Genomic DNA, 20,230 nt, shown 5'->3' on the forward strand with positions numbered 1-20,230 from the left:
GTAATGAATAGTACTTGTACTCTTTGCGTTCTTACGAAACTATGCAGTATTTTGTTTTTTTATGTATTATTTCTTACACTGTTACCACAGGAAATCTTAAGTCTTATTACATACAGCCGGGAGGAACTATTGGATATAAGAGCAACGCCAACTTACCAGGAACACGACAGGTCTGTTCAACACTGGTCCAACCAATCTGATTCCACGCTTCAAGATTGCTTCGATCACATGAACTGGGATATGTTCCGGATGGCATCGAACAACATTGATCTATACGCTGATTCGGTGAGCGAGTTTATTAGCAAGTGCATCGGTGACGTTGTATCCACAGCGACTATTAATACCTTCCCCAACCAGAAACCGTGGATTGATGGCAGCATTCACGCAAAACTGAAAGCGCAAACCATTGCTTTTAATCAGGGCAAGGCGACCGGAAACATGACATGAAATACAAACAGTGTAGCTATTCCCTCCGCAAGACAATCAAACAAGCTAAGCGTCAGTTTAGAGACAAAGTAGAGTCGCAATTCAACGGCTCAGACACGAGAGGTATGTGGCAGGGTCTACAGTCAATCACGGACCACGAAACCATCCCCATCGCGGACCCCGATGTCTTGCTCCCAGACAAACTAAACAGCTTCTTTGCTCGCTTTGAGGACAATACAGTGCCACCGACACTGCCCGCTACCAAAACCTGCAGGCTCTCCTTCACCGCAGCCAACGTGAGTAAAACGTTTAAATGTGTTAACCCTCGCAAGGCTGCCGGCCTAGACGGCATCCCTAGCCACGTCCTCAGAGCATGTGCAGACCAGCTGGCTGGTGTGGTTACGGACATATTCAATCAATCCCTATCCCAGTCTGCTGTTCCCACATGCTTCAAGAGGGCCACCATTGTTCCTGTTCCCAAGAAAGCTAAGGTAACTGAGCTAAACAACTATCGCCCTGTAGTACTCACTTCCGTCATCATGAAGTGCTTTGAGAGACTAGTCAAGGATCATATCACCTCCACCCTACCTGACACCCTAGACCCACTCCAATTTGCTTACCGCCACAATAGGTCCACAGACGACGCAATCACAATCACACTGCCCTAACCCGTCTGGACAAGAGGAATACCTATGTAAGAATGCTGTTCATCGACTACAGCTCAGCATTTAACACCATAGTACCCTCCAAACTCGTCATTAAGTTCGAGACCCTGGGTCTCGACCCCGCCCTGTGCAACTGGGTCCTGGACTTTCTGACAGGACACCCCCAGGTGGTGAGGGTAGGAAGCAACATCTCCACCCCGCTGATCCTCAACACTGGGGCCCCACAAGGGTGTGTTCTCAGCCCTCTCCTGTACTACCTGTTCACCCATGACTGCGTGGCCATGCACGCCTCCAACTCAATCATCAAGTTTGCAGACGACACTACAGTGGTAGGCTTGATTACCAACAACGATGAGACGGCCTACAGGGAGGAGGTGAGGGCCCTCGGAGTGTGGTGTCAGGAAAATAACCTCACACTCAACATCAACAAAACAAAGGAGATGATCGTGGACTTCAGGAAACAGCAGAGGGAGCAGCCCCCGATCCACATCGACGGGACAGCAGTGGAGAAGGTGGAAAGTTTTACGTTCCTCGGCATACACATTACGGACAAACTGAAATGGTCCACCGACACAGACAGCGTGGTGAAGAAGGCGCAACAGCGCCTCTTCCACCTCAGGAGGCTGAAGAAATTTGCCTTGTCACCAAAAACACTCAAACTTTTACAGATTCACAATCGAGAGCATCCTGTTGGGCTGTATCACCGCCTGGTACGGCAACTGCTCCGCCCGCAACCGTAAGGCTGTCCAGAGGGTAGTGAGGTCTGCACAACACATCAAAATACCTGCCCTCCAGGACACACCTACAGCACCCGATGTCACAGGAAGGACAAAAAGATCATCAAGGACAACAACTACCCGAGCCACTGCCTGTTCACCCCGCTATCATCCAGAAGGCGATGTCAGTAAAGGTGCATCAAAGCTTGGACCGAGAGACTGAAAAGCAGCTTCTATATCAAGGCCATCAGACTGTTAAATAGCCATCACTAACATTGAGTGGCTGCTGCCAACATACTGACTTAAATCTCTAGCCACTTAATAATTAAAAATTGGATGTAATAAATCTATCACAATGCCACTTTATATAATGTTTACATACCTTACATTACTCATCTCACATGGATATACTGTACTCTATACCATCTACTGCATCTTGCCTATGCCGTTCGGCTATCGCTCATCCATATATTTATATGTACATATTCTTATTCATTCCTTTACACTTGTGTGTATAAGGTAGTTGTTGTGAAATTGTTAGATTACTTGTTAGATATTACTGCATGGTCGGAACTAGAAGCACAAGCATTTCGCTACACTCGCATTAACATCTGCTAACCATGTGTATGTGACCAATACAATTTGAATTGATGTGAAATTTGATTTGATTTAGACATTGCTCAACTGTTCCCTCCTGTCTGCAGCAGGGATTTTCCTTAACACGTTTATACCACCCCAGTCTTCTTTTCTTCTGACTGGTTCAATAAGTATTGGGATACCTTGGAGGTGGACAACTACCGCTACGTCTACATGGAACCCAAAGACTCATGGTATAACAAAACATATTTCATTATAGACCCTAATATGGATATCCTATTATCTCACTCTCCCTTAACATCATGTGCTTGTTTCTCTCATCACTACAGGACGCCATTCCAAAAGCTGTGGTCTGTAGTAACTAAATTGTTTTTGTTTTCCAGGTCATCATGAAGTCTTGCTCTGGGATTGACTACAGGGAGTTTGCCTCTTTCCAAAAGATCATCGCTGACAACCGCATGTCTTACTTGAGCTCTTGAAACACCTCAAATTACCCTCTGCATCTTTCAAATACCCTGACCACGTTAGGACCTCACCACGCTGCCTGTGACCTGCAGAGGATGGCTCACATTCTAGAATGCATGCTCTGCAATTACTTTAACTGGAACATTCAACTCTGAGCTCACACAACACCCACCCGTAGATCGCACTCCAGCAGGTATATCTCACTGGTCACCCCAAAGCCTCTTCTTCCTTTGGCCGCCTTTCCTTCCAGTTCTCTGCTGCCAATGATTGGAACGCACTGCAAAAATCACTGAAGCTGGAGACTCATATCTCCCTCACTAGCTTTAAGCACCAGCTGTCAGAGCAGCTCCCCATACTGTATTTATATATTGTCCTCCTTTGCACCCCAGTATCTCTACTTGCACATTCATCTTCTGCACATCTACCATTCCAGTGTTTAATTGCTAGATTGTAATTACTTCGCCACCATGGCCAATTTATTGCCTTATACCTACCTCCCTTATCCTACCTCATTTGCACACACTGTATATATATACTTTTTCTACTGTACTATTGACTGTATTTTTGTTTATTCCATGTGTAACTGTGTTGTTGTATGTGTCAAACTGCTTTATGTTGGCCAGGTTGCAGTTGTAAATGAGAACTTGTTCTCAACTAGCCTATCTGGTTAAATAAAGGTGAAATTTAAAAAACTTAGTTTTCTGGAGTAGATTAAAGAAACCATACACTCCACTAGAGGGCAGCACTCCCTTTACCAGGAGTAGGCCACTGTATCCCTTTCTGAGCATCTTTATCAATACATTTGGTTGATAAGGCTTTGGTTTCAGAGATAGGTAGCCCAAATGACTTGCCTGATGTCTTGAAATACATACGTTTATGGATGTTGTGTGAATGAGATGTTGAGAAAATGAGAAACATCCATACTTTGTGTCCTTATATGTTTATTACACCAGAGATGCATAGTAATATTTATGACAATAGCTAGTAAATTGTGGTGCACAACTGGCAAACAGCATAGTTAAGGAAGAAAAAAGCAATTTCAATATTGCAAACAAAGTAAAACTATTGTCAGACATGGCTGCTAGTGGTACCAGTGAAATACTGTATTAGATGAATTTGGAATGAGAAGATGTAACTATGGACGTGTAGAAATCCATGTAGAAATTATATGGCTCTTTTGAACATATGTACGTTTCATATTGTTGGGGTCAATAAATACTTCTATCCTCATTTTCCTTTCGTGTCTTTGGGCCACCAGTCTGGCACGGAGGCCTCTAGAGTCACTGTGGTGTCCTCTGACGCCTTGAGTGTCAGTGGCTCTTTAGCGTGAGCCAGGCGGATCAGGCTCAGGCCCAGCTCTCCAACCCCGGCCCTGTGCTTCCCGGCTGGCTTGCCAGACTGGGTCTGTAGCGATACTCCTTCCTCCAGGCCTTCGGCTGGTGCTGACATGCGTACAGGCATCAGGCGCTTCCGCACCACCCCGGTGTGATGAGTCCTGGCGGTCAACTCCTGGCCAATGTAACAGCCCTTACTGAAGCTGATGCCCTGCATGTAGACCAGGTTGGACTCCAGAGGAAGAGCCACCCCGGGAGGAAGGTCCTTCACCCCCTCAGGAAGTCCTAATCGAAACAGGTAGATAGAAACATACAGTGATTACAGGAATAATTTCAATCCAACAGCCCTGCTAGCCATATTTTTTATTTTACCTTTATTTAACTAGGCACGTCAGTTAAGAACAAATTCTTATTTTCAATGACGGCCTAGGAACCGTGGGTTAACTGCCTTGTCCAGCGGCAGATGTTTTCCTTGTCAGCTCTGGGACTTGATCTTGCAACCTTTCGGTTACTAGTCCAACGCTCTAACCACTAGGCTACCAGCCACTCGTATGCTGCAACCAACTGTTCTATTATATATGGCATAACAACAACCCAGTAGTTGACAATATACAACCATAGAATTGGCTACACACCACATAGTATTAGATGAGGCAAGCAAACCATTTCCACCACTTAAACCTCTAGTTGGCTGATCCTACCTATTGCATAGCGGTGCCTGTGGTACTCTTCTGAGTTGCCTTGCTGACACCATGGAATCATTTCCAGAGGATCGACTTCGTTGTCCACCACCAACCTCCAGCCCATGGCTTCAGTTCTCGGATCTTCCTCCCACATCAGAGCTTTTTCTGGGGCAGTGAGATCTGGCTTAGGCCTCTTGTGGCCTGGGGCTGTTCCCTGAGGCAAAACAGCCCATAGAGAAAGCTCTGGACAGGTGCTGATCTTCACCTGCCGGCGGATTTTGTACACCTTCAAATGTTTCAAAATTACATCCTTTATGGTGGTGTCACACTCGACCAGAACACCACAACCCGCTTCTGCTACTTTCAACCTAAATAAAAAAAGAAAGAACATGTCAGCCATCATGTGGGAGTGCTTCAAATGTATATCATGTCTGGGTTTCTAGTAACTAATTGAAACAGTCTTAACTGCTGCACAGTAACTTCTATGTGAAACTTAGTAGTTAGATAAGCAAGCCACGCCCACAATGGATGTTATGGCTAGCCTGACCGTAAACAAGATGTAGCTGTTACAATAAGGCATTACCTGTATATGATAATGTCATACAGTGTCCTTCCTTGAACGTTCAGCATGTGCGCATACAAAACGTTCTGTTCCTCTTTTGCAAAGAGCTCCATGTCATTGGTTACAATACCTTGAAGAAACGATCTTGTATCTTGCCCTTGAACTTTCATTAAGGTCCTGTGTGGAAGATGATAGCAAACATACTGTCCCAATTCATTCTTACGTGCTTCCTGACTGTAATTATTGATGTTGGTCCATCCTGCTGGGCACCAAGCACTTGTCCACTGGTACCGGCGTTCGGAACATTTTCTAGCATTGAAATTGCGTGAGTAGAGTCGAAGAAAAGAGTTTGGACCAAACGCGGCCCTAGCGAAACAAACCAATCCCATACAGTGCATTGTTTGGTACGTGTGCGAAAAACAGCAACTAGACAATTAAATACAATTCGTTAAATAAGTCCAAGACGGGACGTTTCAACTGACATCTTGATAACAAACTCCATTTTGAATCCCACAATGCACTGCGTGCATTTACGTCACGACGATGGGTGCGTACCAGAAGATTCGTGTGTTCAGAGCTCTGAGGTAGTTAATAAGACTGCTTCCAAGATGTCCGCCCGCCTGTTGTTTTCAAGGTAATCCACTCGTTCGCGTACGCTGATTCATGGACCGACTACTACACAGTGTACAAACATTAGGAACACCTGCTGTTTCCATGGTTTCAGACTAACCAGGTGAATCCAGATGAATGCAATGATCCCTTATTGAGGTCATTTACTTCCAATTAAATCAATTTAGATGGGGAGATGGCTTAAAAATCCTTATTCAGCCTTTCATACAACTGAAATATTGATTCAGTGCTGCCAACTCTCACTCATTTGACCCTTCACACACCATACCTCTTATTTCTCAGGCATTGAAAAAAGTACTTCTATTTTCTTATTCATTTTCCTGCCACCGCACTGTGAAAAGCGGCAGATTGAAGCTTGTGATTTGGTTTAGTAGGTGCAAATTTAAGTAATAAGGCACGAGGGGGTGTGGTATATGGCCAATACGCCACAGCTAAGGGCTGTTCTTCAGGACCAACACGTCGCTGAGTGCCTGGACACAGCCCTTAGCCGTAGTATATTGGCCATATACCACAAACCCCCAATGTGGCTTATTTATATTATAAACTGGTTACCAATGTAATCAGAGCAGTAAAAATACATGTTTTGTCATACCCATGGTATATGGTCTGATACCACGGCTGTCAGCCAATCAGCATTCAGGGCTCAAACCACCCAGTTTATAAATGTAATGAAAGACCCCTGTTCGATGAATTTGGTAACTATGTGTTCATTAACCAATTCAATTAAACTACTCAGTCTGTTATATCAGGATTTGTAGGATACTGATAGAAATGAAGACAGAGGCCCAGTCTACAATAGTACAATAGTTAAATGTTTTTTCACGGGAACGTTCTCCCTATCATTTCCGGTACATTGGTCTATATACCTCACATTTTGTCATAAATGTCCCTCCTCCTCTCAGATACTATGGCAATATAGTTCACAAGCCTTCTCACATTGTTTAACGGGTGGCAGACAATCTACTACAAGCCCAAGGTCTCTCCCCTCCCTGGGTGGGGACAGAATGACCTGTAAGGAACACAGTATTCCACAATAGTTCCAACAAGGAACAGAAAGTCCTTGTTCTAATTCTTGACTAAAACTACACACATTATTCAGTATTATGATTATAATAAGATTCATACATTCATACAGTAACAGAGAGTATTCTGTTTAGTTCTAGTTAAAGTTAAATGTGTAGCGGTATTTATTAGAGAGGGGTAAAGAAAGATTTTGTTCGGGTGCCAGGCAGGTATTAACCATGCCGAAAGGAAGAGTAGAATAGAGAGAGTACCACTACCAGACCCACACACACACATCAGCAGAAGAGACTGCCTAGAGTGTAGCCTGTTTACCAGATAGCCAGTGGAGAGAAAAAAATACACACCATATAAAACCCACATCACAGCACAGGGGTAACCCCAACAAGAATACCTCATACAATAATACTAATAATGGTAGAGCAATTTAACAGCAACTTCATACAAGAACGAACCCAGTCATCAACAGAGGATTTGCAATAATCTGTATTATTTTCTAGTGGATGAGTGCAGAGGGTATGAATGTGGGGGGTGTTCATCGACACAACAAAGGCCTTAAAAATGTCCACAGTCTTCTCGGCCACATGTCATTAGTACACCCCACCTCAATACAGTTCACATAATATACAACTTGCAAGCAACCTCCCTTTTAACTAAAATGTCCATCCAAATACTTCTGGCAGGGCAATAATAGTCCAGCTCTAATGAACTTCAATGGGAAGTGCATTTGAAAAATAGAGAGTCTGTTGCAGGGTAAAGCACTGGAATGAGAGGGAAGAGATAGAGAAAAAGATAAATCTTAGCTGTGGTCTTCAGGCCTGCCGGTGTACTGTCTGACTGTCCGATGGTTTGTTGGTTTGTATGTTAAAGCTTCGCAACAATGTTGCTACTAATCCATGTGATCCATAATGGGCGCGGTCCCAAACATAAACAACCACGATCTAAAGCGATCACACCGATGATTGAGTTAAATACTTTATAAACTACAAACGCTGAAAACAAACAAAACTTCTACAGCACACACAATCAAACTGTTGCGCCACCCAAGAGCCCCTCCCCAAAGAGCTGAACGAGCTCTCTTTATTTCCTTCTTCCTTACTGCTCATGCGCTCTTAAAGTGGCAGCGCACGGTGAAGGCTCCGAGCAGATTTTGCCACAAATGTATACATAATTTAGTTATTATTCATACAAATCCCATAACACCCCTCATGATTAGAGTCAAGCAGACAGCCACTGGCAGACTGGACAGGCATGTTTGTTATCTTCTGAACTAAGTTGATGAACTCAACTGTCAAAAGAGTAGTAAGGCAACTTGTAGCTCTGTGTTGTACACATAATTGCCAATCAATTAATTAGTCACAGAATGCTTCCTTTTGACAGCATATGACAATATAGCCCAGTGCCTAGAGTAAGATGATGGAAATGTTTTACAAATCAGTCTCAACCACCTGAAGATTGATATTCATTAGACTTATCATGAATGTGGAGTAATTTGTAGAAACACCCAGTATTTGTAAACATAGATCAGTGGTAGCCAACCCTCTTGGAGAGCTCCCTCGAGGCAGGATTTTCTATGGTCCTATTTTAAAGGGATAGCATAGTTCACCCAAATTAATTACATATTTACATGTTTGTTTCTTATGGAAAAGGAGAGACCGCAATCCATCATATGGTTAGCCACTGCCAGGTCCGGCGGCAACGAGAGATGAGACGTTGAGCGGATGGAACCGCCACTTCAATCGCCTGATCTGGAAACAGAGAAGGCTGGTATCCGTAACAAAATCTGGAATGGTGACAGGCCGGTGGAGGAACACTGGAGAGTGTTGTGTGCGTACTCCACCCAGGGAAGATGCTGACTCCAAGTGGCAGGGTTGGCAGACACACAGCACCATAAGGCGGTCTCCAGATCCTGGTTCACCCGCTCCATATGACCATTGGACTGAGGGTGATAGCCCGAGGACAAACTGGCTTGATGACCCCAGAAGAGTACAGAACGCCCTACAGAATCTGGAGGCAAACTGGGGGCCCCGGTCGGAGACGCTGTCCAGAGGAAGTCTGTGAAGGCGGAAAACATGCTGAATAAGTAGCTGATCAGTCTCATGGGCAGATGGAAGCTTAGGCAGTGGAATGAAATGTGCCCCCCAGGAAAAGTGGTCCACCATGACCAGGATGACAGTGTGGCCCTCTGAGGATGGAAAACCCGTGATGAACGGTTGAGGAGGTGTTGTCAGCGGATGAAGAACACCCAGAGGCTGCTGACGAGGAGTCTTGTTCCGGATGCATGTCGGACAGGCAGCCACAAAGGTCCGAGTTTCCGCCTCCTCTGAGGTCCACCAAAACCTCCTCCTCAGAAACTCTAGTGTTCGCTGCCCTCCCAGATGAGAGGTGAGACTCGATGAGTTAATCCACAGAAGTACCTTGGACCGTGCCTCAAGAGGAACAAAAAGTTTGTTAGATAGACAGTCGTCAGGAACTGCCTCCCTACCTTGTGCCTCCCTCACTACAGTCTCTATACCCCTGGACACTGGCACTAGGATGAGCGACCTGGGGATGATGGATCCAAGCGGCCAATCCTCACTGGAGCTGGAGAACTGGCGAGAAAGGGCATCCGACTTCACGTTCTTAGACCCCGGACATTAAGATAACGTGAATCTGAACCGAGGGAAGACAAGAGCCCAACGAGCCTGTCGGGGACTGAGGCATTTAGCCTCCTGGATGTAGGCCATGTTCTTGTGGTCAGTCCAACCGTAAATGGTTGTACTAATGATGTCAAGCAAAGAGGCAAAGAGGCACTGAGTTTGAAGGTAGGCTTTGAAATACATCCACAGGTACACCTCCAATTGACTCAAATTATGTCAATTATCATTTCAGAAACTTCTAAAGCCATGACATAATTTTCTTGAATTTTCCAAGCTGTTTAAAGGCACAGTCAACTTAGTGTATGTAAACTTCTGACCCACTGGAATTGTGATACAGTGAATTTTAAGTGAAATAATCTCTCTCTAAACAATTGTTGGAAAAATGTCTTGTGTCATGCACAAAGTAGATGTCCTAACCAACTTGCCAAAACTATAGTTTGTTAACAATACATTTGTGGAGTGGTTGAAAACAAGTTTTAATGACTCCAACCTAAGTGTATGTTAACGTCTGACTTCAACTGTAACTGTTCATGGCTGCAGTATCTGGACCTAAGAGAGAATACAGCCCTCCTCTCTGAGAAGTAGGTACGGGCAGGATGTCGATGGAACAATCGTAGGATCTGTAAGGAGGCAGTTCGCTGGCCCTTCGTTTGCGAAAGACCTGACCCAGATCCCAGTACTCCCAAGGTACGTGGGAAAGATCAGGCTTGTCATCCCCAGCCAGGGGAACAGGAGAATCAAAAGCCTCCAGACATGCAGGGTTTGGAGGATTTCCACCCAGAACTCTTCCCGAGGGCCAGTCAGTTTGAGGATTATGGATAGAAAACCACGGATGTCCAAGAACCAGGGGAAGCTCAGGAGACCAAATGTAACTGGATAAACTCCATATGATAATCCAGAACTCGTAGCTGAATAGGCATGTTGAGTTGCTCCACCTTCCCAGACCTTAGGGGTTGATCATCCAGCACAGTGGTCGACAACGGAATGTTCAGCTTAGTGAGAGGCAGCCCCTGTTGGCGAGCTAATGTATCCAGAAAACGATCCAGAAAACAGCCGGTAGCCCCAGATTCTATGAAAGCAGGAATGTTCAACTGCCCATTGTCCCACTGCAGGTTGGCCAGAAGCAAGGTGCATACCGTGTCGGCAGCTGGGGACTGTATCTGACTCGCCAGTATTCTCCCGTCTACTGACGAGTCATCCTGTTTCCGATCAGCTCGGGACAGGAGGCACGGAAATGTCCAGACTGTCCATAGTAAAGACAACGTTAATCAGAACGATAAGCGGAGGCTTTGGGAGTATTCACTCTTGAGATTTCTTATGTCGGCCTCAGAGAGCAAAAGCACCTGGTCATCCGGAGCAGCGACAGTGTTCCAGGATGGCTCAGTATTATCTGCCTTGACGCAAGCATAGAATGTGTTACGCTCGTGTGGGAGGGATGCTTCAGTGGGCACCGCACAGCTGGATTTTCCTTGATAGTCTGTAGTCCTTATCACATGCACGTCTGAGTTGTCACATCAATTCAAGTTTGAGTCTGTATTGTCTTTTTGCGTCCCTAATGGATTTGCGGACCCCGTACCTTCTTTCCTTGTACACATCATGCGCCACCGAGTCATTGGGGTTCATTCATGTGACTTGAGTCCACAACTCTGTGAATTAGTCATTCAAAAATCATGTTAAACACTACTGTTACACAGAGTGAGTCCATGCAACTTATTATGTGACTTGTTAAGTGCATTTGAAGTCCTGAACTTATTTAGGCTTGCCATAACAAAAGGGGTTGAATAGTTATTGACTCAAGACATTTCAGCTTGTCATTCATTTGTAAAAAAAATCTAAAATCAAAAGTCCACTTTGACATTATGGGGTATTGTGTGTAGGCCAGAGCCAAAAATCACAATTCAATCCATTTTAAATGCAGGCTGTAACACAAAAAAATGCGTCATATTTATTAATTTATAAATTTTTCACCTTTTATAAAATGTTCACCTTTATTTAACCAGGTAGGCCAGTTGAGAGCAAGTTCTCATGTACATCTGCGACCTGGCCAAGATAAAGCAAAGCAGTGCGACACAAACAACAACACAGTTACACATGGAATAAGCAAACGTACAGTCAATAACACAATAGAAAAGTATATCTACAGTGTGTGCAAATGTAGTAAGATTAGGGAGGTAAAGGCAATAAATAGGCCATAGTGGTGAAATAATTACAATTTAAGAATTAAACACTGAAGTGATAGATGTGTAGAAGATGAATGTTCAAGTAGAGATACTGGGGTTCAAAGGAGCAAAAAATAAATAACAATATGGGGATGAGGTAGTTGGGTGGGCTATTTACAGATGGGCTGTGTACGGGTGCAATGATCAGTAAGCTGCTCTGACAGCTGATGCTTAAAGTTAGTGAGGGAGATATAAGACTCCAGCTTCAGTGATTTTTGCAATTCATTCCAATCATTGGCAGCAGAGAACTGAAAGGAAAGACGGCCAAAGGAGGAGTTGGCTTTGGGGATGACCAGTGAAATATACCTGCTGGAGCGCGTGCTACGGGTGGGTGCTGCTATGGTGACCAGTGAGCTGAGATAAGGCGGGACTTTACATAGCAAAGACTTATAGATGACCTGGAGCCAGTAGGTTTGGCGACGAATATGTAGCGAGGGCCAGCCAACAAGAGCATACAGGTCGCAATGGTGGGTAGTATATTAGGCTTTGGTGACAAAACTGATGGCACTGTGATAAACTACATCCAATTTGCTGAGTAGAGGGTTGGAGGCTATTTTGTGAATGACATCGCCGAAGTCAAGGATCATTAGGATAGTCCGTTTTATGAGGGCAGCATGAGTGAAGGTTGCTGCGAAATAGGAAGCCGATTCTAGAATACATTTTGGATTGGAGCTGCTTAATGTGAGCCTGGAAGGAGATTTTACAGTCTAGCCAGACACCTAAGTATTTGTAGTTTTCCACATATTCTAAGTCAGAACCGTCCACAGTAGTGATGCTAGACGGGCGGGTGGGTGCGGGCAGCGATTGGTTGAAGAGCATGTATTTAGTTTTACTTGCATTTAAGAGCAGTTGGAGACCACGGAAGGAGTGTTGTATGGCATTGAAGCTCATCTGGAGGATTGTTAACACTGTCCAAAGAAGGGCCAGAAGTATACAGAATGGTGTCGTCTGCGGAGCGGTGGATCAGAGAATCACCAGCAGCAAGAGCGAAGTCATTGATGTAATCTGAAAAAATAGTCGGCCCGAGAATTGAACCCTGTGGCACCCCCATAGAGACTGCCAGAGGTCCAGACAACAGGCAGCTAGAACTCCTCCGATTTGACACAATGAACTCTATCTGAAAAGTAGTTGGTGAACCAGGCGAGGCAGTCATTTGAGAAACCAAGGCTATTGAGTCTGCCGATAAGAATGCTGTGATTGCCAGAGTCGAAAGCCTTGGCCACGTCGATGAAGACTGCTGCACAGTATTGTCTTTTATCGATGGCGGTAATGATATTGTTTATGACCTTGAGCGTAGCTGAGGTACACCCATGACCAGCTCGGAAACCAGATTGCATTGCGGAGAAGGTACGGTGGGATTTGAAATGGTCGGTAATCTGTTTGTTAACTTTGCTTTCAAAGACTTTAGAACGGCAGGGTAGGATAGATATAGGTCTGTAGCAGTTTGCGTCTAGAGTGTCTCCCCCTTTGAAGAGGGGGATGACTGCGGCAGCTTTCCGATCTTTAGCGATCTCAGACGATACGAAAGAGAGGTTGAACAGGCTAGTAATAGGGGTTGCAACAATTGCGGTTTATAGTTTTAGAAAGAGAGGGTCCAGATTGTTTATCCCAGATGATTTGTAGGGATCCAGATTTTGCTGCTCTTTCAGAACATCAGCTATCTGGATTTGGGTGAAGGAGAAGTGGGGTAGGCCAGTTGCTGGGGGTGGTGCAGAGCTGTTGACCGGGGTAGTCGTAGCCAGGTGGAAAGCATGGCCAGCCGTAGCAAAATGCTTATTGAAATTCTCGATTGTCGTAGATTTATCAGTGGTGACAGTGTTTCCTAGCCTCTGTGCAGTGGTAACCTGGGAGGAGGTGCTCTTATTCTTCATGGACTTTACAGTGTCCCAGAACTTTTTGGAGTTTGTGCTACAGGATGCAAATTTCTGTTTGAAAAAGCTAGCATCTGCTTTCCTAACTGCCTGTGTATATTGGTTCCTAACTTCCCTGAAAAGTTGCATATCGCGGGGGCTATTCAACGCTAATGCAGTATGACTAACACAAAAACATCTTGTGGCAAGGGCAATCAAGTCGGAAGTGAACCAAGGGCCATATCTGTTCTTAGTTCTACATTTTTTGAATGGGGCATGCTTATATAAGATGGTGAGGAAAGCACTTTTAAAGAATTACCAGGCATCCTCTACTGATGGAATGAGGTCAATATCATTCCAGGATACCCGGACCAGGTCAATTAGAAAGGCCTGCTCACTGAAGTGATTTACGGAGCAATTGACAGTGGTGAGGGGGGTCGTTTGACCACGGACCCATTACGAACGCAGGCAATGAGGCAGTGATTGCTGAGATCCTGGTTGAAGACAGCAGAAGTGTATTTAGAAGGCAGGTTGGTCAGGATGATATCTATGAGGGTGCCCGTGTTTATGGATTTAGGGTTGTACCTGGTAGGTTTAATGATAATTTGTGTGAGATTGAGGGCATCTAGTTTAGATTGTAGGACGGCGTGTTAAGCATATCCCAGTTTAGATCACCTAACAGTATGAACTCTGAAGATAGATGGGGGGCAATTAATTCACATATGGTGTCCAGGGCACAGCTGGGGGCTGGGGGGGTCTATAACAAGTAGCAACAGTGAGAGACTTTTTTCCTGGAAAGATGGATTTTTAAAAGTAGAAGCTCGAACTGTTTGGGCACAGACCTGGATAGCATGACAAGACTCTGCAGACTATCTCTGCAGTAGATTGCATCTCCACACCCTTTGTCAGTTCTATCTTGGTGGGAAATGTTGACGTTGGGGATGGACATTTCAGAATTTTTGGTGGCTTTCCTAAGCCAGAATTCAGACACGGTAATAAGTCAATGGGTGTAAATACTTTCTGAAGGCAATGTATATTCCTCAATGTTAATGGATGAGTCCAGGGTGGTTGAATCTTTGAACATATTCCAATCAGTATTCTCAAAACAATCCTGCAGCATTGACTCTGCCTCTGTCCAGCACCTCACTGTTCTCTGTGTTGGTGGCTCCCTCTGAGTTGCTGATTGTAGGCGGGAAGTAGGAACAGAGAGATTTAATCTGATTGGCCAAAGTGGGGGCGGGGGGTGGCTTTGTACACATCACAGATGTTTGTGTATTCATGTTCATGCACAGCGGATCCTCTTCTGGGGAAGGACACATGTTGGTGATATTTTGGGAAAATGTGTTTTAGACAGGCTTGGTTAAATCCACCTGCGACAATAAGGACTGCTTCCGGGTGAGAGGATTCTTGTTGGCTAATGATCCTATACAGTTCACTGAGTTCCGCCTTGGTGTTTGCTTGTGGCGGTAGATGCTGTTATAATAACACATGTGAATTCCCTCAGCATATAGTGGGGTCAGCATTTTAATATCAGAAACTCCAGTTCAGGTGAACAGGAGCTTGCAATGTTTTCAACTTCAGTACACCAGGAATTGTTTATGAGGAAACATACCCCTCCTCCTGACTCTTACCAGGAGCCGCCGATCGATCCATTTGGAATATGGAGAAGCCATCTGGTTGAATAGCAGAGTCGAGTATATTGTCTCTAAGCCACGTCTCAGTAAAAACAAAGACATAATGTCCCTTTGCATTTGAAGCCTTTCTCTGAGTTCACAAAGTTTATTTTCCAGCGATTGGACATTAGCCATCAGGATACTAAGAAGAGGAGGCCATGTAGCCTAGCTTGGAGTCCCCCTTTCCTTCCTCTTCTTTGTTGCCTTAGGTAATCTTGGCCAAGAGCAACAGGTAAGCCCGCTGTGCAGGGAACAAATCCAGAAGTGTTTGTCAGTCATAGAAAATAATTGCACGAACATTCTGAGCTAACAAAGCAATAACTCAAAAATAAAATAAAAAAGCAAAGTTGAGAAGGAACTGGAAAGATGCGCACCCTCCTCAGCGCCGAACATATTATGCTTTTTACCTGTGCAACTAGAGGTGGAAAAACTCAAGATCACCTTTACTCCACACACACAAATTTGGCAAATATCCCCATGACTCTATGCTCCTGATTCCTGCTTACAAGCAAAAACTCAAACAGGAAGTACCAGTGATGTGCTCAATAAGGAACTGGTTTGATGAAGTGCATGCTAAGCTACAGCACTGTTTTGCTAGCAAAGACTGGAATTTGTTCCGGGATTCATCCGATTGCATTGAGGAGTTTATCACGCCAGTCACCGGCTTCATTAATAAGTGCGTCAGCGACATCATCCTCTCAGTGACCGTAGATACATATGGATCACAAGAAGCCATGTATTTCAAGAAACATCCACACTGAACTAATGGCTAGAGCTGCCGTGTTCAAAGAGCGAGACACTAATCCGGGTGCTAATAAGAAATCCTGCTATGCCCTCTAATGAACAATCAAACAAGCAAAACATCAATACAGAACTAAAATCACATACTACTAGACCAGTTCTGAAGCTGGGCAGATGTGGCAGGGCTTGCAAACTATCACGGATTACAAAGGGAAACCCAGCCGCAAGCTGCCCAGTGATACAAGCCTACCAGACGAGCTAACAGTTATTGAATTGTAACTTGTGCACTTATTAGTTCATTTTACATTACCAATGTTTCCAGTCTCACAAAGGACTAACTTAAAGAATGTTAATGCAAAGTTATCCATCTACTCTCTTCAAATTGGGCAGGTACACATAACTTGGAGCTACTGTTACTGGACATATATGCATAGATTGGTGTGTTTAGAAAAATTGGTTTTGGCTTTGGTTATATTTTACTGTAGCTACTGTATCTAGAAGTGACCACAGTTATTTGTGTGATTCAACGTCTTAGCCTGTTAGCTAGGGGGTGAAGATAGATAATAGTTCAGGCGATACAATTGACACATCTTGCTTCTGGAATTAGCAATCAAGGTACTTTATACAGTAACAAACGAGTTGCTTGCAAGTTATCCAGGTGCACGGTAGCCTATCTAACATAGTACCAATATTTAGCTAGGATGTAAACAAACTGGATCATTGGGTGAGGCTGACCTGTCACTCCAAAAAAAGAGCAGGATAACTTAACCAGAAAATTGCAGGCAAAGATGGAAGCGTTTCATGCAATCATGATATCATTAGCTTGGTTTACATCCAATTTGCAACAGATTTTAATGTAAATATTCTAAAATCTTCATAAAACAATATTTGCATTTTCCTACCAGAGATGTTTCCATCAAACTTACTTTTTGCAGATGTACATTTTTGCTGTGCGTGATGGCGTAGTGTACATACAAATAACTTTTTCCATTAACTTGGGGCGGCAGCGTAGCCTAGTGGTTGGACTAGAAACCAAAGGTTGCAAGTTCAAATCCCCAAGCTGACAAGGTACAAATCTGTCTGTTCTGCCCCTGAACAGGCAGTTAACCCACTGTTCATAGGCCATCATTGAAAATAAGAATTTGTTCTTAACTGACTTGCCTAGTTAAATAAAGGTAGAATAAAACTGTACCTAATGAAAAATACAAGTTAAAGGCACAAAAGTAATTCCATGCAGATGGACCAAGAATAAACCAATAGTGAAACTATGGTAAAATAATACCATTAAAACACAATATGTCTAAGTCTAAATCAATATATCAAAAAAGTGAGAAATGTTTAATATTGTGGTCCTAGAAAGCGTATGAAAATGTCCTGGAAATACAACAACCAAACAAGCAAACAAATGGAGTGGCCCAGCTCCTATCAGATGATTGTTTCAGTGCTAAACCCCTGTGTCCTAAATAAAACGAAGTAGCTGTGTTGTAAATAAAATGTCTAAAACTTAACCCACATTGCTCAAAACAGTGGGCATCCTCAATATTAGCATTTTAGTAGCCTTTACTATAAACTTCAGTTAAATAATTCAGTTAGAAGAAAATCTATCTTGTAGCCTATAAAAAGAGCAGAGTGACTGCGGTTACAGATTTGCTGGAACCCAACTTGGTGTTGCTAAGAGCCAATTGTTGCTTGATCCGAAAATGTGGTCCGAGGCGCACTTTGGATTGTGTGACGCAATTTGTGGAGCCTCCGGAGGCACACAGAGGCCAAATTGAGCTCCGTACTGCATCGCTGTGCACCTCTCAAATTTTGTAACAATGCGGAGGGCTCCGCATATCTCCGCATTGACGTGTTTGGTTGACGGTAGGTGAGGGTGTGAGGTCCTGTATAAACAGAAACTCACTACCTTGACAACTTCCTTCACAACAGCTCTGTGCTGCTCGGCGAAGCGCAAGAAGTATGAATGTCTTGACTTCTGCAGAGTCCATATCACCGTAAATGCTGTACGGCCAATGCAGACGTCGGGTTGGATCTGCATGGTCCATCTGACCTCTGAAGTGGCCGTACAGCATCTACTGCGATGCAGCATCTGCAGACTTCAGGGCTTTCATACTTCTTGCTCTTAGCGGAGCAGGAAGTTGTCAAGGAAGTGAGTTTGTGTTTATGCAGGATGTACCTTCCCCACATATCGTCAGCAATAATATCAATGCGGAGCCCTCCGTATTGTTACAACATTTTGGTTGGGTTGGAGGGGAACAGTGGCTTGGGGGGGATGGAGATGGGAGGGTTTGGGGGTGGGGAGTGGAGTGGAGTGGAGGGGGAGGTTTTTCAGGGGGGACTGTGGGGGTGACTTGGTTGGTTGAGGGGCAGCTCTCGAGGGGAACTGTGGGGGGATCTTGGGATGGTTAGTGGCCTGGCGGTTGGGAGCTTGGGCTGGTGACCGAGAGGTCGATGGTTCGGGTCCCCAATTCGACTGGGTGGGGGATCTGTCCTTGTGCCCTTACGCGTGGCGCTTGACCCTGATTGCTCCTGTGTGTTGCTCTGGATGGGTGTGTCTGCTAGATGACTGAACATAATGTTGAGCGGCTTCACTGCAGATAGATTGTATGTTTAAAATTATAAAAAATATATATAATAATTTTGACGGGTCAGTAGGCCAGTTGTTTTGGCATGACTGAACATGTTTGATGTTTAATTTTCAGCCTTATGGTACACATTCCTTTGGCATTGATATTTTAGTAATGATTAATGGGAGGTAATACTTACTTATTGTGTATGCACTCCATTATGAGCTTGACTTGCCAACATTGTTTCTGGGCTACCATTAGCAAACAGAAATACTTTTGATGTTGATGGTTTTGTATCAAATTTATATTTGGAAATCATAACTTAAATACTCGTATTCATCATTACACATTTTGTGACATACTGAATCATGAGATACTGAATGACAGTTTTATGGGTAATTGACATATTCTTTTCAATTTTATTTGGTATCCTCCTGAGTGCAATGTCAATTAAGGCAGTCCCCCGCACATCTCTGATTCAGAGGGGTTGGGTTAAATGCGAAAGGCAGATTTAGGTTGAATTCAGTTGTGCAACTGACCACAGGAAAAGGAGGACCGAGCACACCCCCATTCTCATTGACGGGGCTGCAGTGGAGCGGGTTGAGAACTTCAAGTTCCTTGGTGTCCACATCACCAACAAACTATCATGGTCCAAACACACATTACCTCTCAGGAGACTGAAAAGATTTGCCATGGATCCTCAGATCCTCAAAAGGTTCTACAGCTGCACCATCGAGAGCATCCTGACTGCTTGCATCACTGCCTGGTATGGCAACTGCTCGGTCTCCGACCGCAAGGCACTACAGAGGGTAGTACGTACGGCCCAGTACATCACTGGGGCCAATATTCCTGCCATCCAGGACCTCTATACCAGGCAGTGTCAGAGGAAGGCCCTAAAAATTGTTAAAGACTCCAGTCACCCTAGTCATAGACTGTTCTCTCTGCTACCGCACGGCAAGCGGTACCGGAGCGCCAAATCTAGGTCCAAAAGGCTTCTTAACAGCTTCTACCCCCAAGCCATAAGACTCCTGAACAGCTAATCAAAGGGCTAACCTGACCCCTCTTTTAAGCTGCTACTCATCTCCATTTATTATTTACTCTCTGTTTATTATCTATGCATGGTCACTTTAACTTTACCTACATGTACATATTACCGCATTTACCTCGACTAACTGGTGCCCCTGCACATTGACTCTGTACCGGTACCCCCCCCCCCCCCCCCCCCCGTATATAACCTCGCTATTGTTATTTTACTGCTGCTATTTAATTATTTGTTACTTTTGTTTTCAATTTTTTACTTATACATTTTTTACTTAACATGTTTTTCTTCTTAACTTCTTAAGCATTGTTGGTTAAGGGTTTGTAAGTAAACATTTCACTGTAAGGTAAAATGTTGTATTCAGCGCATGTGACAAATAACATTTTATTTGACTAGGTATCCCC

General features: G+C 44.3%; 1 protein-coding gene across 1 annotated transcript; it reads right to left on the reverse strand.

The window, feature by feature from the left end:
• Positions 1-3,773: 3,773 nt before the first annotated feature.
• LOC139387162 (putative transferase CAF17 homolog, mitochondrial) lies at positions 3,774-6,053 on the reverse strand. Its single transcript, XM_071133209.1, has 3 exons — positions 5,470-6,053; positions 4,905-5,254; positions 3,774-4,488 (listed from the first exon to the last, which is right to left on the reverse strand). Exons 1-3 carry the CDS (start codon positions 5,844-5,846, stop codon positions 4,097-4,099), a joined length of 1,119 nt encoding a protein of 372 aa, XP_070989310.1. The 5' UTR covers positions 5,847-6,053; the 3' UTR covers positions 3,774-4,096.
• Positions 6,054-20,230: the final 14,177 nt, after the last annotated feature.

The sequence above is a fragment of the Oncorhynchus clarkii genome, chromosome 28 (genome assembly GCF_045791955.1).
Source record: "Oncorhynchus clarkii lewisi isolate Uvic-CL-2024 chromosome 28, UVic_Ocla_1.0, whole genome shotgun sequence".
In the NCBI taxonomy this organism is placed as follows: Eukaryota; Metazoa; Chordata; class Actinopteri; order Salmoniformes; family Salmonidae; genus Oncorhynchus; species Oncorhynchus clarkii.